Source organism: Vanellus vanellus (genome assembly GCF_965231255.1).
Source record: "Vanellus vanellus genome assembly, contig: HAP1_SCAFFOLD_343, whole genome shotgun sequence".
NCBI lineage: Eukaryota > Metazoa > Chordata > Aves > Charadriiformes > Charadriidae > Vanellus > Vanellus vanellus.
The window spans coordinates 38,139-49,175 of NW_028127916.1; the positions used below are offsets into that span (position 1 = coordinate 38,139).

General features: G+C 52.2%; 1 protein-coding gene across 1 annotated transcript; it reads right to left on the reverse strand.

Moving 5' to 3' along the window:
- Positions 1-9,518: 9,518 nt before the first annotated feature.
- On the reverse strand, positions 9,519-10,508 carry LOC309684843 (olfactory receptor 14C36-like; the record flags this gene model as incomplete). Its single annotated transcript, XM_082500690.1, has 1 exon — positions 9,519-10,508. One exon carries the CDS (start codon positions 10,506-10,508, stop codon positions 9,519-9,521), a length of 990 nt encoding a protein of 329 aa, XP_082356816.1.
- Between the last annotated feature and the right edge of the window lie 529 nt (positions 10,509-11,037).

The window sequence follows — 11,037 nt, forward strand, 5'->3', positions numbered from 1 at the left end:
GCATTGCATGGACATGAAGCACATCACACAGGCATCTTCACTCACTCCCTTGGTGATACAGTCAATGAAAAGACCAATAACTTGAACAGTGTGCCCGAATATATCTTGTCCTAAAGGAGAGCATCGTCCAGGCCCAGCAATGGTCCATATCAAAACTCAGTTGAAACTCAAAAGGAATTCCAGGGCACCAAGATGAGCTTTTGCTACTTCGGGAACAGTTAAAGAAGCCCAAGGGATAATGTAGCAGCACTGCTGAATTTAGTAGGAGTAGGTGTAGATAGATCTGAGATACTTGATGTCCTCTTTTCCTCGGTTACCACCAGCAAGGTCTCCCAGGCCTTTGTGCTTTGAGGCAGGATTTCGGAGTAGAACAACCAGCAGTGGATGGGGAACAAGCCAGGGTTCACATGAGCCAACTACACACTTACCAGTGCGTAGGACCAGAGAGTTTGCATCCAAGTGTGTTTTTTTTCACCAGGAGGTGCTGCTCTGTGATGATCCCAGCAAGAAAGGCACTCAGCCTCCATAAGGGACCTTTGAAACTCTTCTGACATCTACCCAGAGAAGCCTCCAGGTTCATGAGCAGATTCCCATGAAGAACCGTAAGTATCCTGGCATTCAGTGGCCAGGCAAAGCAACAGGGTGCCAACAGTCTGGAGGATCTTGGGATGACTTCTTAACACAGCTGCCAGGTGGGCCAGGAAGGGTGGTGCTCACCTAGCCCAGGTACTGGCCAACATGGAAGAGCTGGTCAGGGTGTGATCATCCGTGTCAGCCCTGGCTGTCTTGACCAGGAAATAGTGGCGTCCCAGGTGCCAAAGAGGAGTGAGGAAGGCCAGCAGCAGAGCACAGATGGGCAGGCTCCAGAGAAGACAACTTTGACATGCGTGGGAGACTGATACAAGCAGTGCCCTGGGAAGCAGCTCTGAAGGGTGAAGGAGCTCAGGGAATCTCATAGGCCTTACAGGACAGCCTCCTCCAAGGGCAGGAAGGATCTCTCTGAATAGCCATGAAGAGAAACATCCCTCTGAGGAGGCTGCTGGTGTAAAGTGAGTGAGCGCCAGGGCCAAAAGGCAGCAGGCAGGAGGTGGAAGCAGGGGCAGCTGCCAAGGAGGAATTGAGAAACCTTGGCCCAGCATGGAGGGAGGGTGTCAAAGCCAAAGCTGCCATGGGCTGGAGAGTTGCAGTGCTGGGGAGCAAAAGCCCAATGAGCTGATGCAGGCTTGGAGGGTCATGGGGAACGAGTCAGCCTCTGCCGGGAGGCCTGTGACAAGTGGGCACTGCAGAGGTTTGCATCTTGAATGCATGCCTCAGCCTAGGAGAGGGGGGGTGCCTCCTGCAAGGGATGGTGCAGGGGCTGTGCCAGTCCATCCATATGGCTCTGGATGGTGCCGACTCTACTTGAAGTCATTCTTCTAAGCCAAGTGCATTGACAATAATGCAAAAGTGGCTAGTTAAAATCAAACATGTTATTCCCTTTGTCTCTCCAGTTTGACATCTTTTCGATTTGACTGCACTCTCAAAATGTCTTTAATGAGCCCCATGAGTACTGAAGACTAAAGGAAAATTAGGCCCCGACTTGGTTCCTTCGGGTGTTTTGTGTGGGAATGAGCCCTCTGGTGCCGAGTTCCTGAACTGTAGATCCTGAAAGACTGACCAAGCTTCTGTGGAGAAGCAGCAAACCTGGAGGTTTCTGAGGGTGTTGGCAGGCCCTGCTGACGTCCCTCAATGAAGAGACCATGGAGGGAATGAGCAGGTAATTTGCCATCCCTGGGAGCTGGTGAAGCGGGAAGTTGTAGGAAAATGAAATGTGAAGATCATTGTTAAAGCCCTCAATGTGCTTCGTCAAGCAGGATGACCAAGCCCAGATCCCAACCATCGTGTAAGAGCATAACCTCATCAGCTGAAAGAAGTGAATACTTTTGATAAAGTGTCAATGTTTTCCCATGAGATCGAATTGAGGAGTTTTCAGGATGTGCATTGATAGCAAGAGGAGACCTATGGACCTTCCCCTCTATTTGCTTTGTCAGGACTCCCTCTCTCAGGCTCTGAATTTCATCTCCCTCACCTTTCACTTATTTCCACCTCTCCTAACTAAACCGACCATGTCTGAAGGCACCTTTCCAGCAGTGCATCTGCACAGAAGCACTTGTGATTGCTCTCTAGATCTCTCTTCCCCTTTTTCTTTCATCATTCAGACACCTCTCAACAATTCAGTTGCAGCTTTGAGCTTCAGGCAGTTAAAAGCTTGTGGGTCTTTCCAAAATCTGTGGCTATCAGTCTTCAGGAACCTCTTTAGTTTTGTTGATTTTATAATTTCCATCTGTCTAAATCATTTTTTGCATGGTTATGCATTGTGGAAGGTGAACCCCATTGGGGACAGCTTGTACTTGACATAGAGTTTTTGAGTGTGTTTTGTGAGGCAAATCTTATAACTTATTTGGTTTGTTAGAAATAAGAACAAGTCCCCCTTTGCCTTTGTGCCTCCAGGTCTCTAAGGAAAGCAGTGGGCGCTGGTGCAAAGGAGCTGTAACCTCCAGCTGCAGACTGCGGTGGAGAAGTGTGATGTGAGGAAAAAGGCACGTCCCAGGTGGCTGAGGAGAGACGTGTTGGGGTTGGGGAGATGCGGAGCAAGGTTGTCCATGCTGTGTCAGACCTCAAGGGACAGCTTCTCTGACCAGTCCAGATCTCCTCAGCAGAGACCCTGGATCAACATCAATCAGAGAGTGCAGCTATAGCCTCTCCTCCATTTTGAAAATAAACAGTCTTTTTTCTTAGAAGCCCTTTGATACCTTTCTCCATAAGTACACTGGGAAACTGTCCAATTAACTGTACAACAGTAGAAGAAAATGGCAGGAAGAGACATGTTTTTTCAGGACTTTCTTCACTGTTACAAGCCCCATGGCATTTTTGCTGCTGAGCCCTTGAACCTCAAGTACTGAGAGGAGATTGCACAAACCTCTCATGAAGAAGTCACAGTCAGCAGAGAAAAAGCACCTTCAAGTATGACTGAGCCCCACTGAGGGTGGTTACTGACCAACATCCCCCAGGGACTCGTTCGAGCAGACAACTGGAGGCCATGATTGCGGGTAGGCAAAGGCCCTGTGGGGGCAGCTGCACGGCTGAGAAAACCCTGCCTTGGCTTTCTGAAGCACAAAGGCCGAGCCCTGAGCCCCAGGCCCTGGGAAGGCAGATCCTGAGCCAAGGGTTTGGGTGCACCCTTGAAACATCTTTGCCGATGTGGTGGTCACACTGCTCCCACATTTATGCACCCTTGCGTGTTCATCTGACGTCCAGGTTGTGGTGTGCATGGGTGGGGACTAAAGAGAAAGGAGCCCCTTTGTCCCAGTGTAGATCTCGTTCGGGGGTTGGAGCCTGACAGAACCATCCAAGGGGCAATGGGAAAGGGCTCCTGCTGCTGCAGGAAATAGAATGGCTTCCAGAGGATGGGGGATACAAGCCCACCAGGCAGTGATGGGGACCACACAGCATGCTGAGTGCCACACCTCCCATCATGACCCCCATCCAGGACAGGGGTTAGGGGACCAGGCATCTTGGCTCTGCTGGGCATCTTTCCAGTGAGTCCAGAAATCCCAACCCAGGGGAGAGAAAAGCAGAGACATTTCAATGCTGAGAAGGCAAAAGCTGTCTGAAGCCTTGGGAACACTACTGCAGGCATCCCAGCACCTAGGGAAGAGTCCAGGAAAGTTTCTGAGAAGAAGAGACCTCACAGGCGCCTAACACAGCTACAAACCTGATCCTTGCTTAAAAAGATATTCACAAAGAAATGATTTCACAAACACAGATCCCGGTCACGGGCCTTCTACTGGCCAGTCCAGTGTCCAAGCAGTGGTGACCTCACAAGTAACCTCTTGCTGCTGGCATGTTCCATACATGCTGTCATGCACATATTGTATGTTACATACACACTCCTGCTGCTGACATGTTCTATAGTTGGGACCTCACGAGTACCAAGCCAGGTCATCAACCCTCTGCTGCCCTAAGAGGTGCTCTGAAACACAGCACGTCCAACACCCCTGAGCTTGCTCATGGTCTCTCAGGTTCTCCGGCAGCAGCACCCTCACAGTTGGCATTCAGGTCATTTGCCTGCTGCTGACCTGTTAAGGACTCAGGCAGAAAGGACCTGCAAACACCAAGCTCACCCATGAGGCTGGTGCTGGCCTCTCAGGCACTCAGAGAGCGCTGACCTCCAAATCCATATCCAGGTGATCTGCCTGCTTCTGGCCTGTCAGAGATTGTGGCAGCACTGACCTCAGAATTAACATCCAAACCATGGGCCTGCTGCTGGGCTGTCTGGTACTCATGAAGGAAGGACGTCATGGGCACTGAACCCAGCCTTGAGCCTGGGGTTGGCCTGTCACCTGCAGAGACAGAAGTGGCCCCAAAATGAGCATCCAAAGCAGACGCCGGCTGTTCAGGTATCTGGGACTCTGGCAGAGGTGACCTCACAATAACATGCCAGGCCTTGGGCTGCTGCTGGCCTGTTGCCTTCTCAGGCAGAAGGGACCTCAGAAGCATCTACCCTAGACATAAAGCCTTTCGCTGGACTTTCATGTCCTCACAGTACCATGTAGATTGAGAGAGGTCTTTGGAGATCATCTACTTCAATCCCCTGCCTAAAGGGAGTCGGCCAGAGCAGGTTGCTCAATAGCATGCCCAGGTCTGTTTTGAATATCTCCATGAATGGACACTCCACAGCCTCTCAGGGCAGCCTGGGCCAGTGTCCTGCACCCTTGGTGCCACAACCTGTTTTCTTAATTCCGGTGGAATTTCCTGGTTTTGAGCCCTGGGGCCTAGAGCACGTGCCCTGTGTTGGAACGCTGAGGCAGGTGGGCTTCTTCAACCTGGTGAAACTCCTCCAGCGAGGGTCATCATCGTCACTAGAAGTATTGGAGAGAGACTGATGGGAAATGATAGGTATAAAGACACGGAAGGATTTGGCTGAAGAGCCCATTAGACTGCTGAAAGACAAGGGCGGGCTTCTAACTCTCAAGCAGCACCTGGGTAGTTGAGAGGGATCAGACTGAGCGAGCAGCAAGGGGAAGGGGAAACTGGAGAGCAATGGGAAGGGCATCGGTCCGGATGGCCTGCTGAGAAGGTGCCTTTAGACCCGGTCATTTTGTCAGGACAGGTGGAAAGCGTCAGGAGATTAAACACACAGGATCACGGGCAAAGTCCTGCAAGGCAAGTCCAGGGGAAGGCCAAGATTTCTTCTCCTGCGATTAAAACACTTCCTGGAAATTCCCATTCTGGCATGGTGGGAAAGAATTGCCATTTTACAAAAAAGATACCATCATCTCAGTTGGTGAAAAGGTGCTCATGTGTTTTGAGAAGTTGCAAGCTGTTCCTGGCAGAGTTCAGCTCTCTGACCGCAGACATCCAGGGCCACCTGTAGAGGCTCCGGCGTAGCTGAGTTGTTGTCTGGGACAGGCCAATGTCACACGGGACCTGCAGGAGACCAGAGCCCCTTGGGAAGGTGTCAGGGCACCTGCACGGGCACCAGGCGTCTGTGTCCCTGTGACTGAAGACATCTGTGTTTGTGTAGCTGCACCCACCCAGGCTCTGAAGATCCCTGTCTGTCCTAGTTTGAGGTAAAACAGAACCATTTTTCTGTTCCGTAATTATACTTCCCAGTGAAGTCTTCTAACTAACTGCACTCTCTGAAATTAGCGGCTCCTTCTTCAGACTGTGTCTGTTTCCAGAGTCACAATACCGCAATGGTGTGCAGAGAGGCTCTCGCTTACGCTCATTGCTATAACAGCCAAGGGCAGCTCACTTGGTTATGTGCCACGTTGGAGGGTCAAAAGTAGAAGAGCGTAGAGGGGTCCCACCTGCGCGGAGGAGCGGACAGGACAGGTGACCCCAAACTGACCAACAGGATCTTCCACCCCATCTGCCCCATGCTCAGTGTAAAAGCTGAGTGGTCAGAGGGTCAGCCCCCTTTCTGCAATGGCCGACGTCTGAGGAGGACTCTGTCCATCTGCCTTTGACCCCGATCCATGTGTTCCTGAATCCAGATCCGGAATCCAGTTCCCGTCCAGCACTGAGTCCATTCTGGGCCTTTCCCAGTGCCTGATGATGATGTCATCATCATCCAGAGAGCTCAATACACTTTACATACAGTGTATCTATAACAGTATTTCCTTTTAAATTATTATTATATTCTTAATATTTTCACGACAGTAGTTTAGTTTTTAAACCCAAGTGTCTCTTTCTCTGTCTCCCTCCTCTCCTTGGAGACAGAGGTGGTGGAGAGTGTCTGTCTTTCCTTTCAGTGCCCAGTGCGGCCCAAACCACAACACACCCTCACAACTGGCATTCAGGCCATGTGCCTTCTGCTGGCCTATCAAGGACTCAGGCAGGAGATGGCCACAGAGCAAACCTCCCCCATGAACAGGAGCGAGTGGCCAGTGCTGGAAGGAGCCGAGGGGAGAGGCTGGGGGTGACGAATGCCCTGGGCACCTTCCCAGTCTGCCCATGGCACCGAGGGCACAGAACGGCCTCCTCTCTCCTGCACCCGCATGTCTCAGCTCCCTGCCACGAGACCGGGCTCTGCACCACACACTCCAGTGGGTGTGTGTCCTCTCCCGGGCATGTCCAAGGCCAGCCCAGCCCCTCCCAGGCTCTCCCCAACTCCCCTGCTCTCTCCCCAGCCCAGCCCCACAAAGCAGCCCCCTCTGGGCTGGCCCCATGGCCATGCCCACCACAGGGTGCTGCAGAGCTCTGGCTGCTCCCCCCACAGCCACAGCCCCTCTGAAGGGCACAGCAGCTGCTGGGGAACAGAGAGGGCTCTCAGCCTCCCCATCAGCCCCGGGGCTGGAGGCTGCACGTGGCAGGAGGACATGGAGGTCTGTGAACCTGCAGGAGCCCTGATCTCGGGCCAAGGAGGTGCCCACAACAGGCGGCCTCTGCCCCCTCAGTGCCAGCCCCTCTCCCCAGGCCGGCACAAGAGTCCTGCTCCAGAGACGGAGCAGCCTGCCCCGAGTGGGTGCTGCAGAAAGAGCTTTCTCCTTCTCATGGGTTCCTCCCTGCAGGCACAGAAATGCTCCCTTGCTCTTCCCCCTGGACACCCCTTCTCCCCAGAGAGCCTTTCTCCAGGTTGACGTTCCTGGTTCCCACCCTGTGATCCCTGCATGGCCCTGAGCTGGTGGTGCTGCTGTGCAGAGGGAGGGGGCTGTGGTGCCCTGGGGCCATGAGGTAAGCCTGCACTGGCCATGCTGGTCAGGGTGGGCAGCAGACCCAGCCAGAAAGGGATGACTGCTGCTGAGCCCCGTTCCATCTCCCCTCCTGGCTCAGGAAGAGAGGACAGGGCTGAGCAGGACCAAAGGGTGTCTCCAATGGCACAAAGGACAGGACAGGGCTGCACTAGATCCAGCCCTTGAGGCTTTCCGAGAGGGTGTCCTGAACTGCTCTCCAGTCTTATGTCCCTTTTCCTACTGAGTCCTCACAACCTGTCATTGCTTTCAAGTTTCCTTCTTAGCCTATGGGCTCTACAGGTTGACATTTTCAACCTTGGACGGTCACTCATTTTATGAGGTGCCGCTCACTGCCCACCCAGACTCACGCACTGTCCTGGAAGATCCCCTGAGCTCTCCTGGTAGTGCCTGATTCCTCATCTTTCATCAGCCCCACTGCAGGTGGGACAGCACCGGGCAAATAAGTCAAAGACCAGTTGCTGTCTGAGTGGACATGTGCAAGCATGAAGGGAGGTCTTCACCCAGTCCTTGGTCCCTCACAGATCCCCCTGGCACTCTGAGCCTGTCCCGCTAAATCCATCAAGGTCTCAAGAAGAGAAACGGTCCTTTGAGGGAGCAGTTCCCTGGGTGCATTCCTGACACCAGCTTTGGAAGAGGCATTCAGCCTTTGGGCCCTCCCTTAAGAAACCATTTTGATTATGGTGGTTCCTGCACAGAGACCAGCTCTGGTAAACAGGTTCACGTGACCTGCTCCTGCCTGCAGCCACAGGGATGCCACTGTATGGACAACAGGACTGTCACAAGTTCCACAAGACCTTTTGGGTAACACAAAGGCAAGACCACAGAAGACTGTGGATGTGTGGAGATACCAGCACTGAAAAGGTGACCTCATCCTGCTGTCCTTGGCCATGGCTCAAGGGGAGCAGCAGCTCAGACTCACAGGCAGCAGAGACAGAGTGCCCAGCGAGGCAGCCAGGGGCAGCCCTAAGGGCCCCCAAGGCTGATCCTCCATGGGGCAGCTGGGCATTTGCCTCTTGAACCCCTCTTGCATGCTGGGGCCCAGCTCCAGGGGAGATGTGAAGATGCAGAAGTTGATACAACTAATTTTCTGCTGGATTCTTTATTAAGCTAGTCTAAACAAGGAGCTTCGATCTAGCTCAGGTGCAGTCCTGTTCAATATATTCATCGATGACATGGGTGAAGAGATAGAGTGTACCATTAGCAAGTTTGCTGATGACACAAAACTGGAAGAGGTAGCTGACATGCCAGAAGGTGGTGCCGCCATACGGTGTGACCTGGCCAGGCTGGAGAGTTGGGCAGAGAGAAACCTTATGAAGTTCAACAAGGGCAAGTGTAGGGTACTGAGCCTGGGGAGGAATAACCGCATGCACCAGTACAGGTTAGGGGCTGACCTGCTGGAGAGCAGCTGTGTGGAAAGGGACCTGGGAATCCTGGTGGACAACAGGATGACCTTGAGCCAGCAATGCGCCCTGGAGACAAGAAGGCCAATGGCATCCTGGGGGGCATCAAGCAGAGTGTGGCCAGCAGGTCGAGGGAGGTCTTCCTTCCCCTCTACTCTGCCCTGGTGAGGCCGCATCTGGAGTACTGTGTCCAGTGCTGGGCTCCCCAGTTCAAGAAGGACAGGGAACTACTGGAGACAGTCCAGCAAAGGGCTACAAAGATGATCAGGGGACTGGAGCAACTTTCTGATGAGGAAAAGCTGACTTGGGGCTTTTTTTGTCTGGAGAAAAGAAGACTGAGGGGGGATCTTATTAATGCGTATAAATAGTTAAATGGAGGGTGCCAGGGAGATGGGAACAGTCTTTGTTCAGTGGTGCCCAGTGATAGGACAAAAGGTAACGGGCACAAACATGAACGTAGGAAGTTCCATCTTAACATGAGGAGAAACTTCTTTCCTTTGAGGGTGGCAGAGCACTGGCACAGGCTGCCCAGAGAGGTGGGGGAGTCTCCCACTCTGGAGACATTCCAAACCCGCCTGGAAGCCGTCCTGTGCCACTGCTGTAGGTGCCCCTGCTCTGGCAGTGGAGTTAGACTATATGCTCTCCAGAGGTCCCTTCCAACCCTGACCATTCTGTGATTCTGTGATCCTTATGCACATGAGGTCTTTGGGTCCAGGAAAAGAAAAAAAAAAAAAAAAAAACCCCAAAAAAACCAAGCATGAGAAGAAGAACAGTAACATCATAGGTATATAATAAAAAAACAGAATGAAAAAAAAAAAAGAAAACAAAACAACAAAACAAGAAGAAAAGCAGTGAGGTAAAATGCACAATTGAAGAAAAGTTAGTCCTGGTCTTTGCTGTAATACTGTGGGAGCCTTTGTGGGATAATGGGGACCATATTAATTGTGAGTAGATTGTATTGCAATAATTTGTACAGGGCATCCTTGATTTCCTTGTTCCTCATGCTGTAGATGAGGGGGTTCACTGCTGGAGGCACCACCGAGTACAGAAATGACACAACAAGATCCAGGGGTGGGGAGGAGATGGAGGTGGGCTTCAGGTGAGCAAATACAGCAGTGCTGATAAACAGGGAGACCACGGCCAAGTGAGGGAGGCACGTGGAAAAGGCTTTGTGCCGTCCCTGCTCAGAGGGCATCCTCAGCACGGCCCTGAAGATCTGCACATAGGACACCACAATGAAAACAAAACACCCAAAACCTAAGAAAGAACTTAATATAAGAAGCCCAACTTCCCTGAGGTAAGTGTCTGAGCAGGAGAGCTTGAGGATGTGGGGGACTTCACAGAAGAACTGGTGCAGGGCATTGCCCTGGCAGAGGGGCAGTGAAAATGTATTGGCCGTGTGCAGCACAGCATAGAGAAACCCACTGCCCCAGGCAGCTGCTGCCATGCGGACACAAGCTCTGCTGCCCAGGAGGGTCCCGTAGTGCAGGGGTTGGCAGATGGCAACGTAGCGGTCATAGGCCATGACTGTGAGGAGAGAAAACTCTGCTCCAAGAAAGAAGAAAAGCATAAAAACCTGTGCAGCACATCCTACGTAGGAGATGGCCCTGGTGTCCCAGAGGGAATTGGCCATGGCTTTGGGGACAATGGTGGAGATGGAGCCCAGGTCCAGAAGAGAGAGGTTGAGGAAGAAGAAGTACATGGGGGTGTGGAGGCGGTGGTCACAGGCGATGGTGGTGATGATGAGGCCGTTTCCCAGGAGGGCAGCCAGGTAGATGCCCAGGAAGAGCCCGAAGGTCAAGAGCTGCAGCTCCCGTGTGTCTGTGAATGCCAGGAGGAGGAAGTGGGTGATGGAGCTGCTGTTGGACATTAGTTATTTCTTTTATGGGGGCTCTGTTAAAGGAAGGAAAAGACAGGAAAAAATCAGGACAGAATTCTATGAGCCCATATACTCCATTTTTCATAGATATCACCCTCAGTTGAAATGCATTTTTTCTCTCTGGGTGGTGCTGGCTGAGTGTGGTGTGAGGAGCAGCACCTCTGCCCCTGTGCTGCTGAGGAGTCAGCCCTGCTCTGCTGCAGTGGGTACAAGGGAGCTGCTCTGTGACAGCTCCAACCGTCACAAGGGGTGTCAGATGTAATCCACCTGTAATGGAAAAGTTCAATATTTGCACTCATGGCTCTCCAGAGCGTGGGCTGCAGAGCAGAGGGTTAGCATGTCCTTATAAATTTTTGCCTGTGCTTTTTATTTTCCATGATAACATCTCATGAATGTAGAAATCCTCATTTTGATGACTAATCATGTTACAATTCTTCAGACGGGACAGACGAGTTCAGCTCTCTTTGGCTTAAAGCAGAGTCAGCAGAGCTGCACTGTCCATCGGGGTTTTGCCCATCTG